This window comes from Arachis stenosperma, chromosome 4, assembly GCF_014773155.1.
Source record: "Arachis stenosperma cultivar V10309 chromosome 4, arast.V10309.gnm1.PFL2, whole genome shotgun sequence".
Lineage (NCBI taxonomy): Eukaryota > Viridiplantae > Streptophyta > Magnoliopsida > Fabales > Fabaceae > Arachis > Arachis stenosperma.
The window spans coordinates 124,230,103-124,247,413 of NC_080380.1; the positions used below are offsets into that span (position 1 = coordinate 124,230,103).

The window sequence follows — 17,311 nt, forward strand, 5'->3', positions numbered from 1 at the left end:
ACTTGATGGACTGCTCGTATATCATTCCGGTCGGGCTTTCAAGGATTATCCCTGCCGCCCCCCCCCCCCCCAAAAAACATTTAGTTGTAAGCTCCGTCTACATGGAGTTTTTACCGTGTGTTCAGGGTCTCTTGAGGGTCCCCGGTTACTTCCATTAGGAAGTCGGCCATTGCTTGGGCTTTAATCGTATGTCTAGGCCCATATTGCAGATCGTACTGAGACAGCTCGACTGACCAGGTCATCATCCGTCCCGCCAGGTCGGGTTTCTGCAGGACTTGGTGAATTGCTTGATCCGTCCTGGAAGTACTGTCTCAACCTTCGGGACAAGATGAGGAGTGTATAGGCTAGCTTTTCCAGCTTGCTGTACCTTAGCTCCATGCCTTGTAGTGCTTTGCTAATGAAGTAGACCGGCTATTGGGTCTTTCCTTCTTTTTGGACGAGGACGGCCACCAAGGCTTCATCCGTTACTGCCAGATATAGAAATAGTGTCTCGCCATCCTTGGGCTTACCTAGGACCAGTAGTGCTGAGAGTATGTCTTTGAAATGGTTGAAATCTTCTTCACAAACCGGGGTCCATTCGAAAGCTATCCCTTTCTTCATGAGGTTGAAGAAGGGGAGGGCTTTGGCCGCCGATGCACCGACGAAGCGAGATAGGGCTGTAATCCTTTTGGCCAACCTTTGCACGTCCTTGATGCACCATGAGCTTGTTATTCGCAAAATGGCTTCACCTTAGGAACTTTCCAGTTTCCATGGAAAAAGTGCATTTGAGGGGGTTAAGTCTCATATTATATCTTCAAAGAGACATGAACACGGTCTCCAGGTCACTGACTAAGTCTTCCAGTTGGCTGGTCTTCACCAAGATATCATCCACATACACCTCTAACGACTTCCCGATTAGATCGCTGAAGATTTTGTTCATCAGTCTCTGGTAAGTCGCCCCTACATTCTTCAATCCAAATGGCATTACCTTGTAGCCGTAAGTGCCCCCTGGCATTATGAATGCCGTTTTTTCCTCATCAGGTCGATCATCGGTATTTGGTTATACTCAGAGTACGCATCTGATGAGCGGATAATTTGTACGCTTTTTGGCATTGTTTTTAGTATGTTTTTAGTATGATCTAGTTAGTTTTTAGTATATTTTTATTAGTTTTTAGTTAAAATTCACTTTTCTGGACTTTACTATGAGTTTGTGTGTTTTTCTGTGATTTCAGGTATTTTCTGGCTGAAATTGAGGGACCTGAGCAAAAATCTGATTCTGAGACTGAAAAGGACTGCAGATGCTGTTGGATTCTGACCTCCCTGCACTCGAAGTGAATTTTCTGGAGCTATAGAAGCCCAATTGGCGCGCTCTCAACGGCGTTGGAAAGTAGACATCCTGGGCTTTCCAGCAATATATGATAGTCCATACTTTGCCCAAGATTTGATGGCCCAAACCGGCGTTCAAAGTCACCCTCAGGAATTCCAGCGTTAAACGCCGGAACTGGCACCTAAATGGGAGTTAAACGCCCAAACTGGCATAAAAGCTGGCGTTTAACTCCAAGAAGAGTCTCTACACGAAAATGCTTCATTGCTCAGCCCAAACACACACCAAGTGGGCCCGAAAGTGGATTTTTATGTCATTTACTCATCTATGTAAACCTTAGGCTACTAGTTTTCTATAAGTAGGACCTTTTGCTATTGTATTTTCATCTTTGGACATCTAGTTCTTAGATCAGATCTCGGTTCTTCTGGTTCCCTCTCTGGGGCCGAAACCAATGATCACTCTTGTTCTTATGTATTTTCAACGGTGGAATTTCTACACACCGTAGATTAAGGTGTGGAGCTCTGCTGTACCTCGAGTATTAATGCAATTACTATTGTTCTTCTATTCAATTCCGCTTGTTCTTTGTCCAAGATATTCATTTGAACCCAAGAACATGATGAATGTGATGATTATGTGACGCTCATCATCATTCTCACTCATGAACAAAGTGACTGACAACCACTCTTGTTCTACAAGCAAACGAGGCTCTAATGTTTATCTCTTGGATTCTTTAACCGGAATCTTCGTGGTATAGGCGAGAACTGATGGCGGCATTCAAGAGAATCCGGAAGGTCTAACCTTGTCTGTGGTATTCTGAGTAGGATTCAATAATTGAATGACTGTGACGTGCTTCAAACTCCTAGCAGGCGGGGCGTTAGTGACAGACGCAAAAGAATCAATGGATTCTATTCCGGCCTGAACGAGAACCGACAGATGGATAGCCGTGCTGTGACAGGGTGCGTTGAACATTTCCACTGAGAGGATGAGAGGTAGCCACTGACAACGGTGAAACCCTTGCATAAGCTTGCCATGGAAAGGAGTAAGAAGGATTGGATGAAGACAGTAGGAAAGCAGAGAGACGGAAGGGAAGGCATCTTCATACGCTTATCTGAAGTTCCTACCAATAAATTACATAAGTACCTCTATCTTTATCTTTATGTTTCATTCATCATCTATACCCATTTGAGTCTGCATGACTAAGATTTACAAGGTGACCATAGCTTGCTTCATACCAACAATCTCCGTGGGATCGACCCTTACTCGCGTAAGGTTTATTACTTGGACGACCCAGTGCACTTGCTGGTTAGTTGTGCGAAGTTGTAGTGATCACAATTTCGCGCACCAGCATCCATGAAACTCAGGAAACGATAACCTGCTGCCCCGTCCACCAGGGCGTCAGTGTTAGGAAGGGGGAAAGAGTCTTTGGGACATGCTTTATTGAGGTCTGAATAATCGACACACATCCTCCACTTTTCGTTGGCCTTTTTGACAAGCACTACGTTTGACAACCATGTCGAGTAGTCAAGTTCTCTGATGAACCTTGCTTCCAACAAGCTGGCCGTATTCTTGGCTACCTCGTTGGCTCTTTCCTGGGACATCTTCCTTCATCTTTGGGCAATGGGCTTGGCATCCGGTCTCACAGCTTGTCGGTGTGACATGAACTCGGGGTCAACTCCCGGCATGTCAGCTGGTGTCCAGGTGAATAGGTCGCCATTTGCCCTTATGGCCTTTATAAGGGACTCTTTCAAGTTGTGGGAAAGGTTCCTATTCATGAAGGTGAATTTTTCCTCCGTGTCCCCAACCCTGAATCTTTCCAAATCTCCCTCAGGCTCGGGTCTCAGTCTGTCGTCAACCCGAGCATCTAAGTCGGCTAGGAAGACCCCAGATGCTTCCTTCGATCTCTTTCTTAGGGAGCGGCTGGCGTTGTCACATGCAACCGCTGTTTCTAAGTCTCCCCTAAGGGATCCCACTGATCCATCGTCAGTGACAAATTTCATGACCAAAAGCATAGTGCATATCACGGCAGAGAATTCATTAATTGTTTTTCACTCTAAGATGACATTGTAAGCCGTGGAGTCCCTTAGGACGACAAACTCCGCCATTACTGACCTCTTACTTCTTCCTCCGTCGATGCGAATTGGGAGGGAGACTACATCGTCGGGCTTTATGAAGTTGTCCCCTAGGCCGACCACTCCGTGATGATGGGTTTTTAGATCAATTTCTCGGAAACTCAGGGCGTCGAAGATGTTCTTGAACATGATGTTGGAGTCGACTCTGGTGTCCACGAGGATTCGCTTGACCAAGCCTGTTCCGACTGTTGGCGTGATCACCATAGGTAGGTTCTCCGGGATGTCGTGGGACCATTGGTCCTCTGGTCCAAATGATATCCTTGGAGCTTTCCCGAACGTGGTTCCATGGTTACTTGATGATACGGCCAAAATCTCGGCGTCTTTTCTTGTTGCCGACTTTGACCTTGGGGCTGTGTCTCTTCCGACTACGACATTAACGATAGTGAGGCCGCAGTCGTTGTCTTCGTCGGGCTCTTGTCTCGGCTTCACAGCTTGACTTTTGTCGTCGTCGGATCGCTCACACTCTCTCCTCTTGGGTTCCCTTATGAACTGCGAGAACTCCGTTAGTTTTCCTTCGCGAATTGCTTGTTCCAAAGCATCCTTTAAATCGAAGCAGTCCTGGGTTTTGTGGCCGAAGCCTTTGTGGTAGTCGCAGTAGAGACTCTTGTTCCCAGCCGGTTCTGTCCTTGAGTTGATGGGGTTTCGACAAGATGCCCTTGTCGGCTATTTATTGGTAGCCCTCAACAATCGGGACCGTCAGAGGGGTATAGTTTGTGAACTTTCTGACTCGTGGAAAGGGCTTGAAAGGTTTAGTCAGTCCTCCGTCCTTGGAGGGATCCTTCGGCCTTTCGCCGTTCCCGGAATGATGGGGAGGAGGGTTTGCGGGCTGCCGTTTGTTGGCCACCACCACCCGGCTAACCTCCTGATACGGAAAAAATTAATTCCTCCGTAATTACTACCGGCAAGTGCATTTGGGTCGTATCAAGTAACAAAACTCACAAAAGTGTGAGGTCGATCCCACGAGGATTAACGGATTAAGTAATCAATGGTTGATTAATTAGCCTAGTTAGACAGTTCATATTGGAGTGATAATCAAATAGGAAATGTAAATTGCATGAAGTAAAAGAAGGCAATAAAGTGCAAAAAGTAAAATAACAAGAATGTAAAGAACAAGAAATGTAAAGTACAGAAAGTGTAGGTAACCATAAAGTAAAGAAAAAATAAAAATAAGCTTTAGGATCAAGAGATATTGAATTCTCCGGATCAAGTTCCTTTTCATCTCTTCCTCAATCAATGCATTCATTGATCTCCTTGGTAATATTAAATGATTGGATCCCAATTCCTTGGCAATCCAATCTCTCTAAGCTTGAACAGTTGCCCAATTCCTTGATTTAATTGCTCATGGGAAGAGATGAAGTTCGGTCACTGATTTTACCACACATTCATAGATCAAAGTATTGGTAGGATTACATGTCACTATATCCATCCAACCCCCAACCTAATCCAATATAAGAAAGATTTCAAGCATGATTCTATAATTTCTCTTTCAAGTCTATCACAGAACCCAGATACATTCAATTTCTCTTCCAAGACAATTGAATACTTGAATGAAGAACAAAATATTTCTAGCAAGATCAAGAGAAAAGACAGAAAAAGGAGAATGAAAACTACAATTGATCCATTAAATAACAATAGAGCTCTCTAACCCAATGGAAAGAGTTAGTTTAGTTCATTGCTCTGTTCGAACAGAAGAGAAAGAAAGTGCAGAAAATAAAGATGAAGATTAAGAAATAAACACTGGAATTGAAAATTTAAAGTTCATAACTGAAAAGTACAAATTAAAATTGACTACTACTAAGAAAGAAAAGAAGAGAAAAGGAAAGAAAAGTGTATGAGGGGAGGGGTCCGAAGACCCACTCCCAATGGTGTATGCCAAGGGATGTGTGTGTGTGCTTGATTCTGGACTCCCCTCCAATCCAGAATATCTCCTCCAATCCAGCTAATGCCTATATATAGGCTTACAAATTAAAAGATGAAAATACAAATTACAAATGAAAATTCCTAATCCATATGCTTCTTGTGCCTTGGATTGAGTGATGTTTGATGGGCTCTACTTGCTTGCATGATCTAGGGGTGTATTGGGGCCTTTAGTGGTGTTCACAGTGTTAACAATTGCTCCCAGGCCCTCTGCAGCGTTTGAGTTGAGCGTTGAAGACAACGTTGGCGCATCAACGTTCTACCCACGCGTACGCGTGGCTTGTCAATTTTTCCCTTCTCATGCGTACGCGTGGATTGCCAATTTTTCACGCTCACGCGTACTCGTGGGTGATGCGTACGCATGGCTGCCGATTTTTCCATGCTTCTTGTTGAGCACGTTGGGAGTAACATTGGTTCACCAACGTTCCCACCAGCATTGGTTCATCATTTTTTCCTCAATCAACGTTGGTTCTCCCTCCTTGATTTTCTCTGTTTCTCTGCTTCTACTTTGCCTATCATCGAACAAATAAGTGTATCAAAGTAATATACAAGATAATCTTTACTATACTAAGTGTGCTAAAAATGCTCAAAATCATAACTTCACTTAGTGTGATCTATTTCATCATTTTTACCCTGTATATTAACAAAAATTCACCTATGCTTGAGAATTTGTTTCATGCAGAGATTTTTCATGCTTTTGCTCCTTTATCAACATAATTTGTATGAAAACTAAACTAAAATCTACTGAAAAAGCATAGAAAAATAGGCCATGATGCCTTGGCATCACCTCCTTATCATTAATGTATTCTCTTGCCACGTTCTGGATATCTTGCATGGTCCATACGGGCTTGGTGGTGGAGTGATTTCTAAAGTCTTCATTTGACAGCCCGTTCGTCAGACATAGGCTGGCCACCGAGTCAGTCAGACCATCAATCTCCAGGCATTCGTCGTTGAATCTGTCAAGATACTTTCTTGTCGGCTCCCTGTTTCTTTGGGTAACCCCTAGGAGATTGATCGGGTGCTTGGCTTTGGCAATGCGTGTGGTGAATTGTGCTAGAAAGCTGCGCGTTATGTTCGTAAAGGTCGTCATGGACCCCTTAAGGAGCGTATTGAACCATCAAATTGCCGGTCCTACCAGGGTCACGGGAAAAGCGCGACACTTGACCTCGTCACCCAGCCCTCGAGGTTCTTCTTGGCCTCAAAGGCCGTTAGGTGTTCCTGAGGATCTTGGGTTCCGTCATATTTCATGTCCGTTAGCTTGTCGAAGTATTTTAGCAGCCGGACCTTGAGGATGGTGTGGTGGAAAGTGGTTGCTCCACGATTATAGGATTTCGACGCCTTCTCGGCCTCTCCCTGCTCTCTCCCCAGCTTTCTAATTCAGCATGGGTTGAGAATGGCCGGGCATAGATTACGGGGTCTTGTTGCCTTCTCGATCTTTCCCTTCTTTCGTCCTGGCCTTCTGACTCAGCCTGGGCTGAGGGGGATCGGGAACCCGTGCTACGCCTGACGTAGTTCCTTTGGGGACTTCTCCCATGGGGTTCCGCTCTCCGCGGAGGAGATCGGGTGTGAGATAGACTCGGGCTAGGTCGGTAACGATCCCTGGCCATGAGCTTCCTCTCAAGACTTTGCACTCTGTGGCGCAACTCCTGTATGATTCTCGCATTATCGCTCCCCACCCCCCCGAAAGGACGCCTTTCACGAGAGTGGGAGGGGAGTTCGTTCCTGTGAGAGGAGGATCTCGTGCGCTCGCGAGAGGAAGCTAGGGAGGCAACCCTGCTCGCCCAGTGGGCGCCCTCTTCCTCGTGTGCTTCGCCTTCCTCTCGCCCTTCAACTGGCCCCAACAAGAAATCCATTCAAGGCAGGTTCCCCATAGATGGCGCCAATATTCGGTTGCTCAGTCCTGAACGGGTCGGATGTGCCAGATGCCAGGAAGCGCTGGGGAGCTGGGTTCGAATCGCCTCTGCGCGTTAAGATCTCCCGGGGCAACGTGAAGAGAATGAGGCCGAGGCGTGAGGTCCCACCGGTTCGCGATTTGGTGTGGAGGGGGCCACCTGTAAAAGGACTCCAACGCGCAAGTCAGTGTTCGTACAAAGGCGGCAATTATAGGGGAAGGGGTGGGTGACGTACCTAGGGGAGGGGTATGCCCCTCGCCCCCTCCCCTTATAAAGTTTGTACCGTAATAGGCCCTACGCGTCCATACCCTCTTTCCTAAAGTTTCCTTTTCAACTGTCTAGTTACACGCAGAAGGGGAGGTGTCGTGTGGGTTGCCTCCCGACTCGAGCATGACCGGTTGTCGAGTTGGTTGGTCGTTCGGACTCGGATTTTCAATTCGTTGGGCTGGACCGTAACAAAATTTAAATTAAAAATTTAGAAAAAAAAATAAATAGTGCCTAGATGATAAAAGAGACACCATTTTTCTTTAAATAATTTGACATTTTTCAGTGTTGTTCTACAACGTGTTTCCTACCCCATGAATATAATTACATATACAATAGAAATATTTTTATGTCTTTAAATTGAATTATACATTCAGTTAAGAGTTAAGACATTTCTTTTGAAGTATTTATTATTACATATTTGCGTTAAATGTGTATTTTATTCAATAAAAGTTTCACAACCTATTCATGCTTTCTTGATTCTGAAACTAGTGCTCATTTTGTATATAAATTAAAAAAATAATTGAAATATGTTAAAGTGATACAAATTACAGTAAAAAGTAAGTTCTTGAAAGGAAAAAAATATTTTTAATTATTCTATTACTTTTATTCCCTACCTCTATTATTATATTTGCTGAATGGATATTTATTTGTGAAAGAAAAAAATTTCGAAAATAAAATTTATTTAAAAATAAGGGAATAATAAAAAATGTTAATCAACTTAATATTTGATATAAAAATAAGGGAAGAATAAAAGATGTTAACTTGATATTTGATATACAAATAAGTAAAACATAACCCATTTCTATCTCATAAAGTACAGTGTTTTGCTTTTTTTTTTTAAATATATTTTTTTGAGTAACTGGATGGTGATCGAATTTGTTGCGGCACATAGTTTTTCGATTTCTTTTATTTACCCGTTGGGTTACACAGTTAGATATGTGAATTTTTTGGGTAAATCTTCAAACGCAAAGTGTTGCAATTATTAATATATTTTGGCCTAATTAATATTGTATTCTTACCATAAACACAGTGTTGAATATTCAAAAAGTGAAATAATTATATATCAATTTTCATACTTGAAGTATCATTTAATTATTATTACAAAACTATATAGAATTTTATAAAATATATATTTAAAATTTGTGTCTAGAAAGTAGAAATTGATAATAATAATAATAATAATAATAATAATAATAATAATAATAATAATAATAATAATCTATACAAGACACCGTAAAAGAAATCAATACAAAAAAATAAAAGTAATTTAATTAAATAAAAATAAAATACTACACTTTTTGCTAATTACGTAAATATTAATTTTTTATTTATTATATTTTATATCAATAGTTCAAATTAAAAGAATAACCTCCCACTAATCAGGATAACCATTTGTCCATTTTTTTAGTAAGATTATAAAAAAAGTTTCAAAATCTGCAAATTTATTTGTTACCTCTAATAATATATAGATTATTTTCTCATCAATTGGGGTTGGTTTAGTTGTTAATTTACTAATTTATTTAAACAAGTATTGAAAGTTCGAATTTCGCCTTATGTATGCAACCCATTAATTAGCAGCAAAACCTAATTAAAACTTAGATCTGCGACGAATTAATTCTTAACCTACTAAACTGAGAGATACCATAAAAAACAAAAAAGGTTATTTTTAAAAGTTATTATATCCTCTACTTTTGTTTTTGAAACACATAAACATTCATAATTATATCAATATGCAAAATCAGTATTCACGTTGAAGATTATTTGGCTATTTTCCAAACATAGATAATAATTAATTGAAATAACTGTTTATTAATAATTAATTTAAATTTTTTATAATTTTACTTATATTTATATTTATTAACAAATACATTCATGAATTCTATTTATATTTAGTACTAGGTTGACTATTTTAAAATAGGAATAAATACAAATATATGTAAGTTTAAGTTTTTCATGTAAAAAATTTAACAATAATAATGATCACACATATATAGTTTATTTCATAATACTTATAATTTATAAAGATTAATATTAATTGCTGCTATTAAATATCATCATTTTGTTATTTTTTAAAACATAATATTTACTCTAAATATTTGACCATTTTCAAATATAAATGAACCACAATACACATAATTATGATTATTAAACAATTAAGTATAAAATTTATCATACATACACAATTATATTGAGCATGTAAGTGTTTATACCTTATAAATTTTCTTTTTTTGTCCATTATTACTAACGGTTATGATTATGATACATTACCACTAAATTTGTCTATTTTAAATTATCATTTGCCGATTTCAAAATACGACTAAAATATTAAACAACACCACCAATTAAAATTACATGTAAATATTAAACAAAATTATATATCACATAATTCTTGTTAAGATATCCTAATATTTCTCCTTATATCATTAGAAAATAAGTGTTATGATCTTTATATGTATTTAGATTCTAATTTGTTTAAATACATCAAAACAATTAATCAGGCATTTGTTTCTTCTGTATATGATGACGATGGTGTTCAAAGTGCGTAGAGTGAAAGCTTCAAAGTGCGTAGTCTCCGTTGTCCGGAGAGAAGGATCCAAAAAGAGAGTTCCTTAACATTAGGGTTTTAAGTGTGGCAAAATAGTAAATAACAATAATATGAATAGTGAAAAGTCTAAAGATGTATATAGACTATGAAGCGCGAATACTTTGTTGAATTTTTTTGTCTATAAAGTTGTAAGAACCAAATTGATAATCAAACTGGTCAAGTTATCGATTTACTAGTTCAACTAATAAATTACTGGTTGAACTAATAAAATCGGTTACACGTAAATAAAAAATATAAAATACTAAAAATAATCATAATTCATAAATTTAAAAAATTCAAAATACATATCTTCAGTTTATCACCAATATTTTAAAGACAACCAGATTCAGCAAGACAGCAACCCTAAATTCTCTATTCCCTAATCAGTAAGACAGCAACCTTAAATTCACAAAACAAGCAGATTCATACTAAACAGATTACTTTAACATCACCTATTTCAACAAGCAGCTATTTCAACAACAGAAATTTCACCTATTCATATCAGAAATTTCAACAAACAGCTTCAAGCAGATTCAACAACCTTAAATTTTCTATTTTAGCAAACAGATTCATACTAAAATTCACAGGTTCAACAAGCATATTCAACAAGCATTAGAAGAACAGAACAGAACAACTTCATAATTTCAACATGCATTAGAAGAACAGAACAGAACAACATATTCATACTAAGATTCATAATTTCAATTTCAACAAGCATTAGAAGAAGAACAGAACAGCCTCATAGCTCACAACCAACCTGTTTAACAGAGCAGAGGACGAAGACGATGGAGACCGCTTCATTGTCCAAGAGAACAGACGACGGAGATGAAGACGACGCCACAGACCTGATAAACCACTATTTTATGATATATTTTGGAGTGAATTGAGTGGATTTTTGTCAACTATTCTCACACTTATTCAAGTAAATTGCATGTTTTTCATTTCCTTCCTAATTTCATGTTATGATTGAAAACATGTTTCCTATGCCTTAAAATTGTTAATTTTTAATTCTCCTTTATTACCATTCGATGTCGTGATGTGTTTGTGAAGTGTTTTCAGGTTTATAGGGCAAGAATGGCTTAAAGGATGAAGATGAAGCATGTTAAGGTGGAAGGAATACAAGAAACTAAAGAGCTGAGAAGCGAGGAGCGACACACACGCATGGTTGATGCGTGCGCGTGATTTGGAGCATTTTTCAGCGACGCGTACGTGTGACTGAACCCAATTCACCAGTTAGGTGCATTTGATCCTGAAATTGAAAAAACTATTTCACATATTAGGCGAGCTCGGCGTCAGTTAGCCTCTGAGGGTGGTGAAGTGGTTCCACCCAATCACCAGTCTTATTAGAGGCTGAGTCTGAAGCGTCATTTAAAGAAGAAACTAACTCCTCTCCTACTAACTCCATTGACATCTCTTCTGTTGATTTAGGTGCAAATATTATGGCAGCTCCTAGAAGAATTACTCTCAAGGAAACGGCAGCTCCAGATTTTACACTTCAACCATATCAAGCGCCTCATCCGAATTTGACTGTTGATTTTAAACTGAAGACCGCATTGATCAATCTACTTCCTAAATTCCATGGTTTACCCGCTCAAGAGTCTATCAAGCACCTCAGAGACTTTCAAACATCTTGTTCAACTACTAGGAGCCATGGTGTGGAAGAGACTATCGTTTGGTTATATACATTCCCATTTTCTCTTGAGAAAAAGGCAAAGGAGTGGTTCTACACTCAACCCGAATCTATTGTTACTAATTGGGATCTGCTTAGAAGGAAATTCTTGGACAAGTTCTTTCCACCGGAGGTCACAGATAAATTGAGGAAGGAAATTTCCTGCATTATTCAAGGTGAATCAGAGACTCTCTATAAGTATTGTAACACTTTAGGAATCTCCTTGACTCGTGCCCCGTCACATGATTGACCAGTTGGTGTTAATTAGCTACTTCTGCCAAGGCATAAAGCCTCGAGATAAGACCCTCTTGGATGCTGCGAGTAATGGCTCTCTGACAAAGTACAAGACGGCAACAGAAGCGCGTGGCAACTAATCACCGATCTAGCTGAGTCTACCCAACATGCAAGGCAAAGAAATAATCATCCCAAGGCTATTGCGAAAGTTTCTTCTAGTAGTGAGACCACTGCTCTCACCAAGACTTTGGGAGAGGTGACCAATATACTTGATGAGCGGATAATTTGTACGCTTTTTGGCATTGTTTTTAGTAGGTTTTTGGTAGTTTTAGTTGAGTTATTAGTATATTTTTATTAGTTTTTAGTTAAAATTCACTTTTCTGGACTTTACTATGAGTTTGTGTGTTTTTCTGTGATTTCAGGTATTTTCTGGCTGAAATTGAGGGATCTGAGCAAAAATCTGATCCAGAGACTCAAAAGGACTGCAGATGCTGTTGGATTCTGACCTCCCTGCACTCGAAGTGGATTTTCTGGAGCCACAGAAGCCCAATTGGCGCGCTCTCAACGGCGTTGGAAAGTAGACATCCTGGGCTTTCCAGCAATATATGATAGTCCATACTTTGCCAAAGATTTGATGGCCCAAACCGGCGTTCAAAGTCACCTCAAGAAATTCCAGCGTTAAACGCCGGAACTGGCACCCAAATGGGAGTTAAACGCCCAAACTGGCATAAAAGCTGGCGTTTAACTCCAAGAAGAGTCTCTACACGAAAATGCTTCATTACTCAGCCCAAGCACACACCAAGTGGGCCCGGAAGTGGATTTTTATGTCATTTACTCATCTTTGTACACCTTATGCTACTAGTTATCTATAAGTAGGACCTTTTACTATTGTATCTAGAAGACTTTGGTAGCTATCTTCGTTTTATGCTATCTTAGATCATTGGGAGGCTGGCCATTCGGCCATGCCTAGACCTTGTTCTTATGTATTTTCAACGGTGGAGTTTCTACACACCATAGATTAAGATGTGGAGCTCTGCTGTACCTCGAGTATTAATGCAATTACTATTGTTCTTCTATTCAATTCCGCTTGTTCTTTGTCCAAGATATCACTTGTTCTTCAACTTGATGAAGGTGATGATTGACGCCCATCACCATTCTCACCCATGAACAAGGTGACTGACAACCACTCTTGTTCTACAAGCATCTGAGGCTTAGTGAATATCTCTTGGATTTCTGATTGAACGATGCATGGTTGATCGCCTGACAACCGAGTGCTCGCCTGACAAACGAGCCAGCCATTCCGTGAGATCAGAGTCTTCGTGGTATAGGCGAGAACTGATGGCGGCATTCAAGAGAATCCGGAAGGTCTAACCTTGTCTGTGGTATTCTGAGTAGGATTCAATGATTGAATGGCTGTGACGTGCTTCAAACTCCTAGCAGGCTAGGGCGTTAGTGACAGACGCAAAAGTATCAATGGATATTATTCCGGCCTGAACGAGAACCGACAGATGATTAGCCTATGCTGTGACAGAGCATCAGGGACGTATTTTCACTGAGAGGATGGGAGGTAGCTGCTGACAACAGTGAAACCCTACACGAGCTTGCCATGGAAAGGAGTAAGAAGGATTGGATGAAGGCAGTAGGAAAGCAGAGAGACGGAAGGGAAGGCATCTTCATACGCTTATCTGAAGCTCTTACACCAATGATATACATAAGTATCTCTATCTTTATCTTATTGCTTTATTCGTTTATCACTATACCCATTTGAGTCTGCCTGACTGAGATTTACAAGATGACCATAGCTTGCTTCATACCACCAATCTCCGTGGGATCGACCCTTACTCGCGTAAGGTTTATTACTTGGACGACCCAGTGCACTTGCTGGTTAGTTGTGCGAAGTTGTGTTTATGCCATGGTATTGAGCACCAAGTCTTTGGAGCCATTACTAGGGATTGTTTATGTTTTGAAAAGTATTGATCACAATTTCGTGCACCAAGTTTTTGGCGCCGTTGCCGGGGATTGTTCTTGTGTATGGACAACTGACGGTTCATCTTGTTGCTTAGATTAGGCATTTATTTTTTTTTGAAATTCTTGAAGATGAATTCTAGAGTTTCATGATGATTTGTTGAAATCTGGCTGGCTGAAAAGCCATGTCTAATCTTATTGGACCGAGGTTTCAATTGATCATCATAATAGCTTGTTGATCTCTATCAATCTTGCTATTGGAGCAATGATCTGCTAAGGCTTGGCTGGCCATTGGCCATGTCTAGTGTTTTGGACCGAAGCTTTCTTTGAAAGCTTGGCTGGCTGTGAAGCCATGTCTAATTCCTGGACCGGAGTCTTAGACTAGCATTGCACTGATTCCTGGAATTCTCATTAAGAATTTTGATATCTTTTTCCACTTAATTTTCGAAAAATACAAAAAAATCACAAAATCATAAAAACCAAAAAGATTTTATGTTTCTTGCTTGAGTCTAGTGTCTCATCTTAAGTTTGGTGTCAATTACATGCATTCATTCATGTGTCCTAAGGATCTTCAAGTAATTCTTGATGATTTCTTACTCTGATCTTTGAATTCTTTTGGCTTGAGTGTTTATGTGTCTCATATAGTGTCAGTAGTATACAAACTGCTAAGTTTGGTGTCTTGCATGCATTGTTATTTGATTCTTGTTGCATTTTGATTATTAAAAAAATCCAAAAATATTTTTTATTTGTGTCTTTTCAAGTCAATAATACAAGGAATTGAAGATTCAGAACATACTGCAGAGGAATTATACAGAAAAAGCTGGGCATTCAAAAATGCCCAGTGAAGAAGGCAGACTGGCGTTTAAACGCCAGCCAGGGTACCTGGTTGGGCGTTTAACGCCCAAAAAGGGTGCATTTTGGGCGTTAAACGCCAGAATGTATACCATTCTGGGCGTTTAACGCCAGGATGGTGCTAGGGGGAGAATTTTGTTTTCAAATCAATTTTTTTTCAAGTTTTCAAAGTTTTTCAAAATCAAATCTTCTTCAAATCATATCTTTTCAATCAAATGTTTTCAAAATCAATTTCTTTCCTTTTTCAAAGATACTTACTAACAATTAATGATTTGATTGAACATTTTTTGCCTTTCCTGTTGAGGAAGGTTTTATGTTTGAATCATATCTTTTCTTGTTAGGCAAGTCACTAATTTTTAAAATCAAATCTTTTTTAAAAAATGTTTTCAAATCATATCTTTTCAAATTGTTTTCAAATCATATCTTCCCAATCACATCTTTTTAATCACATCTTTTTCAAATTAAGTTTTCAATCAAATCCCTTTAACCTCTAATTTCAAATCTTTTTCAAAAATCACTTGATTTCTTTTCCACTCTTATTTTCGAAAATCAATTAAGTGTTTTTCAAAAATGTTTTCAAAATCTTCTAATTAATTTTCGAAAATTACTCCCCTCCTTCTCACATCCTTCTATTTATGGAGTACCACTCCTTCTCAATGCACAATTTGAACCTTATCTAATTAAAGTTCGAATTCTTCTTCTCCTTCTTCTTTCTATTTCTCTTTTCCTCTGACACCTCAAGGAATCTCTATACTGTGACATAGAGGATTCCACATTTTCTTGTTCTCTTCTCTTTCATATGAGCAGGAGCAGAGACAAAGGCATTCTTGTTGAAGCTGATCCTGAACCTGAAAGGACCTTAAAGAGAAAGCTAAGAGAAGCCAAAGCACAACTCTCTTTAGAGGGCCTGACCGAATTCTTCAAAGAAGAAGAACACATGGCAGCCGAAAACAACAACAATGCCAACAATGCAAGGAAGGTGCTGGGTGACTTTACTGCACCTACTCCCAACTTCTATGGGAGAAGCATCTCTATCCCTGCCATTGGAGCAAACAACTTTGAGCTTAAGCCTCAATTAGTTTCTCTAATGCAACAGAATTGCAAGTTCCATGGACTTCCAATGGAAGATCCTCATCAGTTTTTAGCTGAGTTCTTGCAAATCTGTGACACAGTCAAGACTAATGGGGTTAACCCTGAGGTCTATAGACTGATGCTATTCCCTTTTGCTGTAAGAGACAGAGCTAGAATATGGTTGGACTCTCAACCTAAAGAAAGCCTGGACTCTTGGGAAAAGCTAGTCAATGCCTTCTTGGCAAAGTTCTTTCCACCACAAAGATGGAGTAAGCTTAGAGTGGAAGTCCAAACCTTCAGACAAAAGGATGGAGAATCCCTCTATGAAGCTTGGGAAAGATACAAACAATTAATCAGAAGATGTCCATCAGACATGCTTTCTGAATGGAGCATCATAGGTATTTTCTATGATGGTCTCTCTGAACTATCCAAGATGTCTTTGGATAGCTCTGCTGGAGGATCTCTTCATCTGAAGAAGACGCCTACAGAGGCTCAAGAGCTAATTGAAATGGTTGCAAATAACCAATTCATGTACACTTCTGAAAGGAATCCTGTGAACAATGGGACTAATCAGAAGAAAGGAGTTCTTGAGATTGACACTCTGAACGCCATTTTGGCTCAGAATAAAATATTGACTCAACAAGTCAATTTGATTTCTCAAAGTCTGTCTGGAATGCAAAATGCACCAAGCAGTACTAAGGATGCTTCCTCTGAGGAAGAAGCTTATGATCCTGAGAACCCTTCAATGGAAGAGGTGAATTACCTAGGAGAGCCCTATGGAAACACCTACAATTCTTCATGGAGAAATCACCCAAATTTCTCATGGAAGAATCAAGAGAGACCTCAACAAGGTTTCAATAATAATGGTGGAAGAAACAGGTTTAGCAATAACAAGCCCTTTCCATCATCTTCTCAGCAACAAACAGAGAGTTCTAAGAAGAATACCTCTGACTTAGCAACAATGGTCTCTGATCTAATCAAAACCACTCAGAGTTTCATGAATGAAACAAGGTCCTCCATCAGAAATTTGGAAGGACAAGTGGGACAGCTGAGCAAGAAAGTTACTGAACTCCCTCCTAGTACTCTCCCAAGCAATACAGAAGAAAATCCAAAAGGAGAGTGCAAAGCCATAAACATGGCCGAATATGGAGAGGAAAGAGAGGAAGTGGACGCCACTGAGGAAGACCTCAATGGGCGTGCACCAACCTCCTCTGAGTTCCCCAATGAGGAACCATGGGAATCTGAGGCTCAAAATGAGACCATAGAGATTCCATTGGACTTACTTCTGCCTTTCATGAGCTCTGATGAGTATTCTTCCTCTGAAGAGGATGAGTATGTCACTGAAGAGCAAGTTGCTAAATATCTTGGAGCAATCATGAAGCTAAATGACAAGTTATTTGGAAATGAGACTTGGGAAGATGAATCTCC

General features: G+C 39.7%; 1 protein-coding gene across 1 annotated transcript; it reads right to left on the reverse strand.

Annotated features, from left to right (window-relative positions):
• Window positions 1-3,348: 3,348 nt before the first annotated feature.
• LOC130975437 (uncharacterized) lies at window positions 3,349-6,439 on the reverse strand. The gene is made up of 2 exons (XM_057900233.1): window positions 6,137-6,439; window positions 3,349-4,095 (listed from the first exon to the last, which is right to left on the reverse strand). Exons 1-2 carry the CDS (start codon window positions 6,437-6,439, stop codon window positions 3,349-3,351), a joined length of 1,050 nt encoding a protein of 349 aa, XP_057756216.1.
• Between the last annotated feature and the right edge of the window lie 10,872 nt (window positions 6,440-17,311).